We start from the raw sequence: 15,437 nt of genomic DNA, 5'->3' as shown, positions 1-15,437 counted from the left end.
TCTCGCTCGCTCGCTCTCACCAGGAGGGGAAAGGATCCCATATTGCCCGTTCTCTCTGATAGAGCTCTCCGTTCAGTCTTCCGCTCTCCGTAGGGTTAGAGAGGGGGCAAGGCGGAGGGGTGGGGACTAGAGAGGCGCAGTACTAGGGGGGCACGAGGGGACTGAGAGGGGCAACGAGGTGGGACTGAGAGAGAGGGGGCAAGGCGGAGGGGACTGGGAGGGAGGCAGTAGAGAGCACGAATGGGACTGAGAGAGGGCAAGGCGGAGGGGTGGAGGCTGAGAGAGGGGACAAGGCGGAGGGGTGGAGACTGAGAAAGAGAAGGGGGTGAGATGGAGGGGCAGAGGGAGGGAGTTCCCGAGGTTAGAGGAGACATGATGGGGGCGGAAAGCCTCCTGAGCTCTACGATGCGGTGAGAGACGCTTTGCGCGCCTGTGGTCATGCCAACGCCGTGACCTCCTCCCTTTTCTCCTCCCAGGCTCTGTGACAACCCCATGTCGGAGGCCGCTGTGCAGTGCCTCGGAGCCGCCATCGCCGGGAACCGCTCCCTGTCGCACCTGTCGCTCGCTCGCACCTGCCTGGGGGATGTGGGGGTGGAAGCTCTGGCTGGACACCTGGAGGCCAACACTCACCTGAAGGAGCTGAACCTGGCCTACAACCAGCTGAGTGACCAGGCCGCACTCCGGCTAATGGAGGTCGCCAAGAAACACCCGACCCTGGAGAAAGTCCAGTAAGTGTTCCCCACCCTGTCAGCACCAAAGCTTTCAACGCCACTCTCCCCCCCCCCCCCCCCACCACTCACAACACTCTCCCTCCGTCCCACTCCTCTCCCCCACGGAAAGCGATCCGCCAATTGACTTACACAACTTGGATTCCTACTTATTGCTGGAGAGGCGTGTGTGTGGAGTCCGGAAACTTGTCTAAGCTTTTGCCCCGAACCGGGAAATGCAACAACTTGCATTTACACAGCCCCTCACTCCCCCCCCCCCCCCCCCCCACTCACGCAGGATAGCGTCCCAGAGCGCTTGACAGTAGCGGAGCACGACGCTGAGCCGGGGGGTGGGGTAGCTGACCATAGGCACAGTCAAAGAGGAAGGTCTTTGGGTGCGATCTGGAGATAGAGATGGAGTCGGGCGAGGCAGAGCGATAGAGGAAGATACTACGTTACAGGACTGCACGTTATTGCTGTGTAAGGGAGTAAGGGACTGTGTTGCCTTCCAGCCTGTACTTTAACGAGTTGAGTGATGCCAGCAAGGCCAGGCTGCGGGGGCTGAGGCCGGGCCGGGACGGTGTGCAGGTGCTGGTGTCGGTGACGGACGGCGTTGACATCTCCGCGTACTGGGCCCTGGTCCTGGCCAACGTGGAGCGCAGCCCCGCCGGGGACCGGCAACTCATCGCCGAACGACTCGCGCTCTTCCGGAAAGACCTGAGCGAAGGCCGGCATCAGACGTGGAACCCGTGGAAGAAAGTCAAGTTCCTGCGGGTGGAGTACGGAGTCAGGCGGTTACTGAAGAAGATCGAACGCGGAGCGTAGAGAAAAACAGGGGAGAGGGAGACGGAGGGAGAGAGGGAGAGTGGAGGGGGAGAGATATAGGCCCCAATTCCAGCTCAGCCCTTCTCTCTCACTCACTCCAGTCCCTACTTTGAATAACAAAAAACACTACCTTCACACTACCCCCCCCCCCCCGAAGCGTTCCACTGTCTCAGTTACACTCGGACCAGCGTGTGGGGGTGGGGGGGGAGTTGGAGGGAAGGGTCGTTTCCATTCAGGCCACAATGGGCCCAGAGTTACCACCTCGCTGGCTCCATTCCTCGCCCTTCCTGAAATGTTCATGAAACCAAGAGAATCTAACCTAAATTTCCCCCTTTTCACACCGTGGGTGTTTTCACCCCTCTATTATTCTACCTTTACACACACACACACACACGCACACTCTCACACAAACTAACTCACACATAACACACTCGGACACTCAAATACACACCACACACACACACACACATGCACCTTGAGGAATTGGGGGATCTATTCTACAGCAGTAATCCAGTGAGGCTTCACTGTGTGGCCGCAAGTTGGTACAGGGACGTACGGTATTTTTATATATATATATTTTCACAGTCAGCAATAATCTGCACAAATCTCTTTCTTGAGGAAACGTCTCTCCTTCTCACCTCACTAACACTTTGGGATCAGATATTTTTCTGAATTTAAGGGCGAGGCAATAAGGGTGGGGGGGAGAGAGAGAGAGAGAGAGGGGGAGGAAGTGGGGTGGTGGTGGGGGGAATAAGGGAAGAGCAACAAGTTTCAAGAGAGTTGATCAAAAAAGTCATTCTGGGTTTCCCTGTGACCCAGCGCACAAGTCAACCGAACTGTATTTTTTTTAAAAAAATAAATGAATCCAGTTTTTCGTATCTTCCTCGTCAAGTTTGCTCGGGTCTATAGCAAGATGGCGCAGTGGGTGGCACTCTCACCTCTGAGGCAGACCGTTGTGGGTTCAAGCCCCCACGTCAGGGACTTGGAATCACATTGTCTAAGCCAGTGTTGGGGGTGTTGGCTGCTGAGGTCTTGTTGCCCTATTTGAGAACCCCCCATGGGCCGCATAAGCAATATTTTTGTGTTTCCCTTCCAATAGCATTCACAGGTTATGGAGGGAGTGGGTCCAAGTGAAATGTAGGGGGAGTGGGGGTCCGGATGTGGCCCGCGGGCCGCCAATTGGACCTCCCTGGTCTAAGCTGACGCTCCATTGCAGCCCTGGGGTGTGTGTGTGTTGCATTGTCAGAGGTGCCGTCCTTCGGATGTTAAACCGAGCTCCTAGTCTGTGCCCTGTTCAGGTGGATGTTAAAGATCATGCTGCGCTGTTCGAAAAGAGAAGGGAGTTTCTTAAAGCAGCTCAATGCTGCGATTTTGGGAGGGACGGGTGGTAGGGTGGGCGGGTGTTCTGGAGGGATGAGATTAGATAGGGTGCAAAGGGTATTCTTCATCCGAAACGATCTTACAATCTCGTTTGCTTCCGCTAAAACCGCAGGTATTTTTAGAGCAAATCGGTATAAAGCAATCAAATGGTAAACAAATCACATTCAAAAAAATCTTTTTTTTTAAAAAAAACACTAAACCCAGTGTCTTTTGATTTGCTTGCTGGTGTTTTTCGTGAGAGAGGTGGACGTGAACAAGAGGGACGGAAAGAACGAGAGAAAGGGAGGGATAGAATGAGAGAGTGTGGGAGGGAAATGATTCAGTAACTAGTTGATTAAGGTCTCTCTAGCCAGTGTTTTGGCAGCACCAGTTGTCACAGCCCGGGCAGTGTGGTGGGAGCTTGCCTGTTAGGTGAGGGCTGAGGTATTGGCTAGTCAGGCTGGTTACCTGGTTGTTTGTGGAGGGCTGGGGTTCGATAGAGGAAAGGTTTGTAGACTGAAGCCAGTGTTTGTTTGATCCGGTAAACCTTGTAAACCTGTTCCTCGCTCCAAACACAGCAGTTATTCCCAGTTCTCTCTCAAGCGGACACTTCCTGTGCCACAGGGAGAGCGAGACATTCTGCATTTAAAGTTTAAATCACCGGCCGTGCCAGTCAGAGCTGGAGCAGAGAGAGAGAGAGAGCTCAGTTAACGTCTCGACGTGGCGAAGGGAACTAAGCTCAGTTTCAGCTCGGGAGGAACCTGGAATCCCATCTGAAATGGAACAAACAAATGGTACATTTCTCTTTCTCTACTTTTCCAATCCCTCGTTCACCAGGCACTGAAGTTACAGCTGAATGTTTACTGTATGTGTGTATGTGTCTGTCTGTGTTGTACATGCACCCTGTGTGTGTGGGTGTGTGTGTGTACATAGACCTGTGTGCGTCCGTGCACCTGTGTGTGTGTGTGAGTGTACATGCACCTGTGTGTCTGTCTGTGTGTGTACATGCACCTGTGTTGTCTCTGTCTGTGTGTGTGTGTCTGTAGGTGAATGAGTTAGCGTGCAAGAAAACAAGCGAGCGAGACACAGAAAGAAAAATGCAAGAGTAATGGAAAATTTAGAGGCGAGCTTATTGTTTAACAAGTAATCTGAAACGTTTGTTAATCATTAATAAAGTTATAATAAAGACAGATTTACTTCCTCCTACACACCTCCCCACCCCCCACCCCGCTCCAAAAAGCTTGTGCATCGAAAGATTGTACCAAGTGTGTGTAAGAAGCTGCCTTGTGGACCCCTTATCATAGTCTTGTGGGGTGGGGGGGAATTGTGTTGATGTTTGCCCTCTATCTCTCCCCCATCCCACCCTCTATCCAGTCACTGTTTAAGGTCCAGGAGGAAACCACTCAAGCTCCTCAAGCCAGTCAAACCCATCAAGCCAGTCCGGCAGGTTTATTGCTAAAAAGAACATTTATTTATTTACATCTCATTTCTCTGCCTTTCCACTCACACTCACACACACTATCACAGTCTCGCACACATATTCTTTTTCACTCTCACGTGCATCCACTCACACATACACACATTCACTCACACATACTCTCTCACACACACACACACACCCCTAACTCACACAAGATCACATCAGCCCCTGCGTCCCATCTGATCTCCTTCCTCCACATCCCCCGCCTGACCGTTCCCTCATCGCAACATCGAGCTGCTTTGTAAATGAGTCCCACTGACCTGGCCTCAACCTCCCTTCCTTGTAATCCTGTTCCACTTGTTAATTACGCTTTAGGTAAAGAAATACTTCCTGGTGTCTGTCCCTGAAATTGCCCTCTACAGCTGTAACCCTGGGTCCTCCTGTTCTCCTGTCTTGATGCATCCGAAAGTAATGATCTGGCTTTACTTTTTCAATCCCATTTAAAAATTTTGTAAGCCACTATGCATTCACATTCCCTCCCACATCTGTCTGACTCTTTGTGTGTGTGTGTGTACGCGCGCGCGCATGTGTGTGTGTCGTATCGGTCTGTCTGTGTGAGTGTCTGTGTCTGGCTGTCTGTTTGACCAGATGTCTGTCTCTCTCTCTCTCTCTCTCTGTGTGCTGTGTGACAGTTTATCACCCGTTGCTTGTTGTTCTTGTGTTTAATTTGCAGATGTTGAGGACACCGATTCTATCTCCCCGTAAGTTAATAATAATAATCCTTGCATTTGATATAGCGCTTTTCACGTCTCCTCGACGTCTCAAAGCGCTTCACAGAATATGCTGTAAAGTGAATTGACCGTATATTGTGGGCGAAACGCGGCAGCCGATTGCGCACAGCAGCGTCCCACAAACAGTCGTGGATTGGAGATGACCAATTCATTATTGTTTTGTTTTTGGAGGGATTATTATTAGGCTCTGTGTGGAGTAAGGAAACTTGCCTAAGGTTTCGCCCTCTGCCGGGAATTGAACACAGAAGTTCTCGGCTGATTGTTGGCAGAACGGGCGTGTGGTGGGGGATGGCAATTGTGGCCGAATCACCAGGGAAAAGCAGACGGATCCTCGAGTTAACATCTCGTGCTATGGGGTGATACCTCAGAGGATGTGGCGCATTCCCCCAACTCTGCATTTCTTGACCAGAGGACTCTTGACACCAGAGTTCCTTCTGTTCAGTGCTTCACATGAACTCTCACGACACGAGTGTGTGTTACAGAGGCCGTAAATCTCCTTTGCTCGCGCTCTCCCTCACTCTTTATCTCCAAACCCCAGTACCTCAGGCTGACAATTGGCATCGGAACATCCTCGAGGTCCATCATTGCCCTCTCAGTGTCTCCGCTTTTATCGGTCTGTCTGTACGCTTGTCTGTGTTGAGTGTGGGCTGTCTGTTTACCAGACGTCTCTCTCTCTCTCCTCTCTCTCTCACTCTGTGCTGTGTGACAGCTTATCATCATTGGCTTGTTGTTCTTGTGTTTAATTTGCAGGTGCACATCCTCGAGGTCCATCATTGCCCTTTCAGTGTCTCCGCTCTTTATCTCTGATATTCTCTTCATCACTCGCTGCTTCTGCTCCGGCGCCTGTCATACCGACACATCGCAAAGCGCTTCACACCCGGTCACTGTCACGTGTAGTGACTGGGTAGACAAATGTCGCGTCGTATTTGCAGGAAACACGTGCACACATGCGGACCTACGCCCACACAGATGCGCACAGGCCATACAGGCATACACTCTCGCACATTCAAACGCTCGCGTGCGCACGCGCACACACTCAAATACACACTGAAACACGCACGCGCACTCAAAACGCACATACACTCACTCACACATTTCTGTTTGCAAACACACACGTAGCCTGGTGTCCATGATCCAACACACTCGCTGTAAAAACTGTAAAAAGTTGCTGCAATACCAAGATGGAAATTTACTGTTTTTTTTTATTCTCTTTATTTTTACAGAAAATTTACTTTTAATCCAAAGGAAGGAATTGATAACCCGGCGCTTGTGATCACTGATGATCTGGGTAACGGTAAACCCTCTGTCACAGCAGCTTAAAACTCTCCGACTCGCACTCAAATACACACGCACTCTCTCGCACACCCACACACTCACACAAACTCACTCACACAAACACAGACAGGACGCCTACAGAGGCACGAGCACACAGACCCACACAAGCCTTGTGTGACACGAGTCACAGTGAAACTCTGATAATTTGTCAATCAATGGGAGACGTTGTTTGCCAGGCAATGTGATCGGTGGTTTCCTTTCAGAGACGGCCATGTCACTCAAGCCCAGAGTTTGTGCTCTGAGCAAGAAGGAGAGTGAGATGTTTGGCTTTACCTGCGCTCAGAGGTGGGAAAGGAAGGTCACATCATCCGACAGGTGAGTGGGGGGGGAAGGGGAACAACAACAACAACAAATGACATTTACGCAGCGCTTTCCAGGTTGAGAGGATGTCCTGAGACAGAGGGACTGCCTGTTTAGGTGGACTTTAAAGATCTCCTGCTGTGCTATTCGAAAAGAGAAGGGAGTTTCTCTCTCTCTCTCACTCTCTCCCAATGTCCCGGCCAACAATTCCCCCAAATTCATGTCAGGAGAAGACCCCTGAGGGTATATTCTGTGTAAGTGCTTCACAGAATATCCTGTAAAGTGTAGTGCCTATGTATTTTGTGGACGAAACGTGGCGGTCAAGTCCGCACAGCATTGTCCCACCAACAGTAGTGAATCGTAGAATAGAACCACATAGAATCTTATAGCACAGAAGGCGGCCATTTGGCCCATTTTGCCCGTACAGCCTCTTTGGAAGAGCTGCCAACTAGTCCCACTCACCCACTCTTTCCCTATATCCTTGCAAATTTTTCCTTTTCAAGTATATATCCAATTCCCTTTTGAAAGTTGTTATTGAATCTGTTTCCACCAGCCTTTCAGGGAGTGTGTTTCAGACGGTAACAACTTTACGGTATATTCTGGGAAGCGCTTTGAGACGTCTCGAAGATGTGATAAGACGCTGTATCAAATGCAAGGATCATTATTATTATTCCTACTGTTAAAAAAAATCTCTTTATCTCCCATCTGGTTCGTTTGCCAATTATTTTGAATATGTCAAACGAGTGACCAAATTTTATTTGGTGGGGGGGGGGGGGGGGTGGGGAATTGTCGGCTATATCAAATGCAAGGATTATTACAATAATAATAATTATTATTGTCGTTGCGCTGGTTTAGGTGGAGTGGGGGAGCTATGCCCAGCGAGTGGGGCTGTGTGACGCTGACCGGGTTCTGGAGGTCAACGGGGAGTTTGTGGCCGACATGGAGCATAGTCAGGTATGGGGTGCGGGGAGGGGGGAGAAAGGGGATACATTCCCCCTTATCGCAAGTCGTTGCCGAGCTCTGTGACCCCCCTCCCATCGTGATGTCAGCATCCCGCCTTGCCTCGCTGTGTAAAAGCACAAGTTGTTGTTGCTGGTTTTTTTTTGAAGAGAGGGTGGGGTGGAGGGGAAGTGTCTCAAAGCTTCCAAATAAAAACAAAAGAAAGAAATAATTAATGTGGTCACTCAATCCACGACTGTGAGTGGGACGTTGCTGTGTGCATTTGACGTTGCTGCGTTGCACCCACAAAATCAACAGTCATTACACTACACAGTGTATCCTCTGAAGCGCTTTGAGACGTCTCATCAACGAGATAAGACGCTATGTTGAAAGCAAGGGTTATTATTGTTATGGTCTCTCTCTCTCTGTCTCTTTTCTCAGGTGATCGAGAAGGTGCGACAGAGCGGGAACAAGGTGTCACTGCTGGTGGTGGAGGGAGTCGCTTACGAGGAGGCGAGGGCGTGTCATGTGGACATCCCACAGCTGGTGAAGGCGGACAACGGGACCCCCGTCCCCCCACCCCGGGTCTGTCACGTCACCAGGGGGCCGCGAGGCTTCGGCTTTGAGCTGAGTCCCTCCAAAGGTTTGCGACTAATTTCCTGCTCTCCCTCTCGCTTTTTCTCCTTCCTCCACTCCCCCAACCCAAGATCTCGGACCTGTTTCACTAATGGTGGCCATTTGTCTGTCTGTGTCTCAGCCACATCCCTCCCCGCCCCCCCCCCCTCCCCATCCTCCTCTTCAACAACAACAACAACAACTGGCTGTGGCTTCCTGCTTTGTTTCATTCCTTGTTTCACCATTGGTGGCCGTGCTTTCAGCCACTAAAACTCTGGGACTCTCTCCCTCCACCTTGCCCCCTCCTTCCCTATCTTCAGGTCGCGCCTGAAGACCTTCCTCTTCGACTGTACTTACATGGAGTACGACATTACTTTCACTTCCCCCACAACCCCTTGGCTTGGCGTTGTGCTCCGACACTGTCAAGCGCTCTGGGACCCTACGCTGCGTGTAAAGTGCAGTGTAAGCGCAATTTGTTGTTATTGACTTCAGATTCTGTGTGGCTGTGCATGTGTGTGTGTCTTTGTGTGTGTGTGGTGTGTGTGACTGTGTGGTGTGTCTCTGTGTGAATTCAGGTATCCGAGGACACTTCACGCTGACGGTGACGGAGGCGGGGGAGGCTGAGAAAGCCTTGGTTCAGACAGACGACCGTCTGATCGAGGTGAACGGGGAGAATGTGGAGGACTGTACGTACCTGCAAGTCAGCAAAAGGGTAATTTGGCAGAGCAGCCTCTCACTGTGCTAGCAAACCAGGCAAGGAAACAGTCACTACAGTGGAATCACAGTGACGGGTTTTGATGTTTCGACGTGTTGAGGCGTTGTGTAAAAACAACAGGGCGGGTCGAGTATCCGACACACAGAAACCCACCACCGAGTCTCCAAACCAGGCTGAGTCCCAGTTGTTAGTCGACTGGCAGATTGCTTTTCTAGCGGTAATAAACTCTCCAAAAAAATTTAAGACACTGCTGTGCACAACAGGCTGCTGCGTTTCGCCCGCAAAATATATGGTCACTACACTTTACAGTGTATCCTGTGAAGCGCTTTGAGACATCACGAAGACGTGATAAGGCGCTGTATCAAATGCAAGGATTATTATTTATAGTGACTGTCTGGTGGGCAGGGCTGGGGGCTGGTTGGGGGGGTTTGGGCTGGGGGTTTGGGCTGGGGGCTGGATGAGTTTGGGCTGCGAGTTGGGCTGGGGGTTAGGCTGGGGGCTGGTTGGGGTTTGGGCTCCGGGCTGGTTGGGGTTTGGGCTGCGGGCTGGTTGGGGTTTGGGCTGGGGGCTGGTTGGGGTTAGGCCTGCGGGCTGGTTGGGGTTTGGGCTGGGGGTTAGGCCTGGGGCTGGTTGGGGTTAGGCCTGGGGCTGGTTGGGGTTAGGCCTGGGGGTGAGGCCTGGGGCTGGTTGAGGTTTAGGCTGGTGAGATGCTGGTGTAAGGAGCTGCTCTCTCGGGTCTCTCACAGATCAAAGAGAGCGGGGAGGCAGTGACATTGCTGGTGGCGGGCAGGAGGACGGTGGCTTATTACAGAGACAAAGGGCTGACGGTGGTGCCAGCCATGGCTTCCTTTAGCCACGTCGCCTTCAGGCCCCGGAGCCTCCACCTGCTCATGGGCTCAAGCGGCTTCGGGTTCCTGCTCAAAGCCGAGGAAAGGAAGACAGGCACGATCGGTGAGCGCTCACAACAACAACAACTGGCATTGACGCAGTGCCCCACGCAGGGCAGCATCCCAGAGCGCTTGACAGTGGGCGGTGCACGCAGCCGAGTCAGGAGGAGGTGCGGTGGAAGAGGAAGCTCACGAGTTGACGTAGGGGAAGGAGGAGGCAAGGCAGAGGGATTGGGGGAAGAGAGTGGAAGTGTGGACTCCAATGGTGGAGCAGCCGAGCAGAGGGTAGTGGAGTGGGGTGTCATGATATATAATTATATTTGATATAACGCCTTTGAGACAAGCAGGTCGGAGAGGTAGGGAGGTGCGAGGACCTGAATAAAAATAATTATCATTTGGTCACTCATTCTACGACTGCTTGTGGGGACGCTGCTGTGCGCAATTGGCTGCCGCCCACAAATATACAGTCAAATCACTTTACGGCATATTCTGTGAAGCGCTTTGAGATGTCTTGATGACATGAAAAGGCGTTGTATCAAATGCAAGGATTATTAATAATAATAATAATAATATTATTTGAAGACGAGAGAGAGGATCTTGAATGCGATCTGTTGGGTGACAGCGGGAGGCGGTAGGGACTGGATGGAGGGGAGCGGTGGGTGGGTCCGGTCAGTCGGTCGCTGATGGTAATTTCCCCCCCTCCCTCCGGGCAGGTCAGTACCTGAGGGAGCTGGACGCTGGGAGCCCGGCCGAGGCCAGTGGGATGAGGGACGGAGACCGGCTATTGGCTGTGAACGGGAAGAATCTGGAGGGGGTGGAACACGAGACCGCAGTGACGATGATCCGGGCAAGCGGAGACAGCGTGACACTGACCGTCATCGACCCCCAGGGTGACGCCTTCTTCACCCGTGTGAGTGTGACTGCGGGAGCGAGGGTCATGTTGGGGCTGGCGCTGGAGGCGGGGCTGTGTGGTTTGGGGGCAAGGCTTTGTGTGTTGGGTACCAGGCAGGGGAGAGTGCCAGGCTGTGCAGGGCAAAGGGTTTGGGTTGGGGGGGCGGGGGGCGGCGAGGGAGTGGGTGGGTGTGTAAGAAAATCCAAATAAGAGACACTCGCTCGAATGGATTATATTGGTTCTTTAATACACTCGGCTAATTGCCCGCAGGCACGGCCACCGTCCCAACTATCTACTAGTTACGGTCGTACCGGACTCATAAACACGTCAACTGCCGAGTGTATTGATTCAGAGTATCCTTCCCAATCCCAAGTTGTTAGAAAATAAAATCAGCCAAATCCGTAAGGAAATAACGCTAATTCCTTTAACCAGATATCAGACTGTTTCATTATTATTCGTTCGTTATTCTCCAATATCCCGATGGGTCAGACCAAAGGCCGGTACAATCAACAGATCTTATAACAGAACAATACCACCGTAGATATTTCGAGTTTAACACTGTCTTTCCAGCACACAAGCTTGATTCTTCTTGCTGTCAGTCTTCCATCTGATATCCTCAGTCTTAGTGTTTCTAGCTCTCAGTCTTCCATCTCCCGAACCCTTGTCTCCACGGCCCCATCTCCCGTACCCTTGTCTCCGCAGCCTGGGACGGCCCCATCTCCCGTACCCTTGTCTCCGCAGCCCGGGACGGCCCCGTTCACAAAGTTAACGGAACTCTTATACCGATGGTCATCCAATCATGGTGCGCACATTAGATCACCCGGTCGAAATCATGCCGGGTTCACGTGAGCACCTCATGGGGTGTATGTGCCTCACACACGTACACATTGTCCTTAATTGTCTAAGATAGAGGATTGATCAGTTTAGGGCTGTATCTGCTGCTCATTATTTTGTGGTGTGGGATCATTAGCACATTCCTTTTAAGTGACTGGTTATTCCTTATCAGTATCCCGGGATGGTACCGAGGTCCTCCAGTTTAAGCAACTCGCTCATTAGTGGCTATTCTTGAGGGTTGCCTTCTGTCGCTCGGCCCTGTCAGAATCTAGCGACTTATTGCTCAGTCGAGATCCTATGTCGACCGGTACCTTGGACCGTTACCTCTGTGGTTTGTTGTCATTTACTGATAAGAGGTGACCCCCGGCCCCCGTCCGTTATTCTTTCAAAAACAGAGAAAACCAGATGTGTCCTATCCCATGACTGTCAGTCCAGTTGTCCCCCACACGTAACTTAAAAGTTAACCCATTCACAACATCTATTATGATTCTAGCAGTGTACAAAAAGTGTATATTCTAACAGGGGGGGAATGATTTTAAACAGACTCTTTGGAAAGGAAGTTTCGCTGCTGGGGTGTCATTACTTGTCCTGTGACTGGACTGTCCCTTTAGTTAAAGGACATTTTTCCTTCTGGCACAGCTGGGGTTGTCCCCTTTAATTGCCCTTCAAGGTGAGCAGCGGGAGGAGGACAGAGAAAGAGGAAGGAGAGAGGCGAGAGATGAAGAGAGTGCGACAGAGAACAGAGGGGAGGGGGCATCAGCCCCCAAACCCAGGTTCGGGCGTCTGGTGCAGAACTCCGAGGGATTTGGCTTCCAAGTCTACAGCATCGCAGACGAGACAGGGACCTACATCAAACAGGTAGCACACGGCCCCCGACAACAACAACAATTGCATTTGCACAGCGCCTTTCACGTCGGGAGGACGTCCCATTGTACTGGACAGTGAAGGGTTGCTGCCTTGCCTTTGGAACTCCATCCCCGAATCCCTCTGCTTTGCCCCCCTCCTTTGGGAACCCCTTCCTACAGTCCCTTCGCTTCGCTTCGCTCCCCCGCCTCCCCCTTGCTCCTTCCAGACCTGCCTCAACAACAGCAACAGATTACATTTGCACGGCGCCTTTCACGTCAGGAGGACGTCCCAAAGCGCTGGGCGGTCAGGGATTTGGACCCGAGCTGGGGGTTGGGATCAGGAGGGGTGGAGGGCCGGGAGAGTGGGGGTTGGAGGGTGTCCGAGGGCACGGTCGAAGAGGAGGATCTTGAGACATGGCTTGAGGGAGGCAAGGGAGGGGCGAGGCGGAGGGTGTTGCACAAGGCAAGGTAGCAACCGCAATTGGCTGCCGCGTTTCTCCCACAAAATACTCAGTCACTACACTTTTACAGTATAATCTGAATATCAAATGCAAGGATTATCATTATTATTATCATTGCTCATCAAATCTCTGTCCGGGTGTGAGTTGTGAACTGAAGAGCTCTGAAAGGTCCCGTGTGACCTGATAAATTATTAGCCGGATCCAGATTAAACGTCATTAATAATTGGCCCCAAAACGTGTGGGTTTTTTTTTTCTCTGGATGTAATGAATTCTCCGGCTCTCCGGCAGGTGGCGGCGGGCGGGGTCGCAGCCCGGGCGGGGCTGAGGGACTGGGATGTGTTGGTGGAAGTGAACGGAGAGAACGTGGAGAGCAGCCCGTACGAAGATGTGGTGTGCAAGATCCAAGCCAGCGGCCAGGAGGTGGCATTGCTGGTGATGAGCCAGAACGAGTATTGGCATTGCAAGGAAAACCATATCCCACTCTCATCCGGGGTTCCGGGGGGGGGAGGGGAGAGACAGCGTGGGAATGGGAGCCTTCCCAGTGACAGCACCTCCCGCAGCAACAACAACAACAACAGCAGCAGCAACAACAACACAACAACCGCCACAGACAAAGGCAGTGGGTCATCCAAGTGATCCGACCAAATAATATCAAGGGATACGACATATAGATTGGGACACGCCGAGTGCATGTGATCGACTGCCGGGATGGGAGTGGAAGGCGCTGTTCTGTAAGCCGGGGGTGTCCAACCTTTTGGCTGCTGAGGCCCGGTCGCCCAATTTGAGAAACGCCCACGGGTCGCATAAGCAATATTTTTGTGTTTCCCTTCCAGAGAGATAACATAACATTCACAGGTTATGGAGAGACGGGGCACGGGGGGGAAGCGGTGGATGAAATCGGGCTGCGGGGGCCGGATGCGGGTCCATGGGCTGCCAGTTGGGCCACCCTGTTCTCAAAGGTTAACGGCGTCGCTCTCTCCCAGGCTCCTGCTCCTGCTGGAGGGCGTGAGTGTAAGGCGCTCTAATCAAATGCAAGGGTTATTATACGCTATCTGTACCCGTTGCAGCTTCGCTTGCAACCAAAGCATCCAATACGCAATGTAGATTGACACCCAGATCTGCGTCCGTCCTCATCTCGGAGGACTCGGCGTTTTAAAAATGTAATTTTGTTGTCGTTGCCGCCGCGGTTCAGCTTCGTCCGTGTTCCCTATTTTGTTCCCGCCGCCCCGGCTACGCGCGTGCTCCGTGACGCCGGTTGCCAAAGCGCCACGGTCAGCCGGCGTGGCCACTCCAGCGCAAAACTGAAAATGACTGGAGATGCCTGCAAGCAAATATGCCCGTGTCACTCCCAGTACAAAACCTTTCCGGTGAGGTACGTATAAATCACGTCTCTACGTCAAGTTGGTTATTGAGATCCTTCTGGAGGGCAGACAGTACAATTATAGTATAATATAATAATAATAATAATAAGATTAGTACAGATGATAAACTGAGGCGCTGTTGGACAGTATTGTGGAGCAGTCACCCCACTGCGCCGCCTGGTGGAGCAGTGAGGTAACTGCACCACATGATGCACTCTGAGCCCCACACCCTCTTTGTGGCATTTGAGACGGCGCCTTATCCCACCTTCGAGACGTCTCAAAGCGCTTCACCGAAGATGCCGCAAAGTGAATCGACTGTGTGTATCGGTGGGCGAGACGCGGCGGCCAAGTGAAGCATTTCATCCCTTTTGTTTTGATTGAGAAGGGGGTTTAAAAAAAGAAACGAAGGTCCCATTTTGTCTTTAATTATTCAAGGGATGTGGACCCTTCCAATCCTTTTCAGGCCGTCGGTAAGCGTGTCGCCCCTTCGAAGGTTCGCAGTTGGCGCACTGCCCTCACCGGCTATCCTCCTGGAGGTCAAGTTGTCCCTTTGAGAGGGGTGTTGCACATTTAGTGCCTGGCAGTGGTTTCCTTCCAGTGAATAAATCATCGAGATCTGGAAATTCCTATGAAATTCTTTCCTCCCCCGTGTACTTCTGCAAGTAGCAGACGTAATCGAAATAGAACTGTGATAATAATTTGGTCACTTCAATCCACGGCTGTCTGTGGGGGGGAAGCGCTGCTGCCGCCTTTCGCCCGCAAGATATACAGTCGATTCACTTTACAGTAATGATAATAATAGTTCTTGCTTTTGATATAGTGCTTTTCACATCAAAGCGCTTCACAGAATATACTGTAAAGTGTAGTGACTGTGTAGTGACTCGAATTCAAGATCCTCATCCTCACCTACAAGGCCATTCACGGCCTCGCTCCCTCCTACTTCTCCGACCGACTATCCCCCCACATACCTGCCCGTAACCTCCGTTCCTCTGGCTCCGGTCTGCTCCACATCCCCCGCCCCAACCGCCCTACCATCGGTGGCCGGGCCTTCAGCCTCTCAGCCCCGAGGCTCTGGAACTCCATCCCCAGTGCCTTCGCCGCTTCCTCCCTTTTCTCCTTTAAGGCCGGTCTCAAGACCTTTCTCTTTGACC

At 51.9% G+C, this 15,437-nt stretch overlaps 2 protein-coding genes across 2 annotated transcripts; both read left to right on the top strand.

Annotated features, from left to right (window-relative positions):
• The first annotated feature begins 466 nt into the window (after positions 1–466).
• Positions 467–1,960, top strand: nlrx1 (NLR family member X1). Its single transcript, XM_042343938.1, has 2 exons — positions 467–728; positions 1,220–1,960. Exons 1-2 carry the CDS (start codon positions 493–495, stop codon positions 1,530–1,532), a joined length of 549 nt encoding a protein of 182 aa, XP_042199872.1. The 5' UTR covers positions 467–492; the 3' UTR covers positions 1,533–1,960.
• A 960-nt stretch (positions 1,961–2,920) lies between these two features.
• pdzd3a (PDZ domain containing 3a) lies at positions 2,921–13,889 on the top strand. Its single transcript, XM_007896128.2, is given in 13 exon segments — positions 2,921–3,685; positions 5,045–5,072; positions 5,853–5,867; positions 6,326–6,390; positions 6,641–6,703; positions 6,706–6,752; positions 7,593–7,691; positions 8,118–8,319; positions 8,867–9,003; positions 9,753–9,957; positions 10,607–10,803; positions 12,259–12,477; positions 13,214–13,889. Coding segments are annotated over 13 exon segments (1,641 nt in total). The 5' UTR covers positions 2,921–3,669; the 3' UTR covers positions 13,562–13,889.
• Positions 13,890–15,437: the final 1,548 nt, after the last annotated feature.

The sequence above is a fragment of the Callorhinchus milii genome, unplaced genomic scaffold (assembly GCF_018977255.1).
Source record: "Callorhinchus milii isolate IMCB2004 unplaced genomic scaffold, IMCB_Cmil_1.0 Scaffold25, whole genome shotgun sequence".
Lineage (NCBI taxonomy): Eukaryota > Metazoa > Chordata > Chondrichthyes > Chimaeriformes > Callorhinchidae > Callorhinchus > Callorhinchus milii.
Note: the sequence above shows the minus strand (reverse complement) of the source record. Positions and strands in the feature narration are given on the sequence as shown.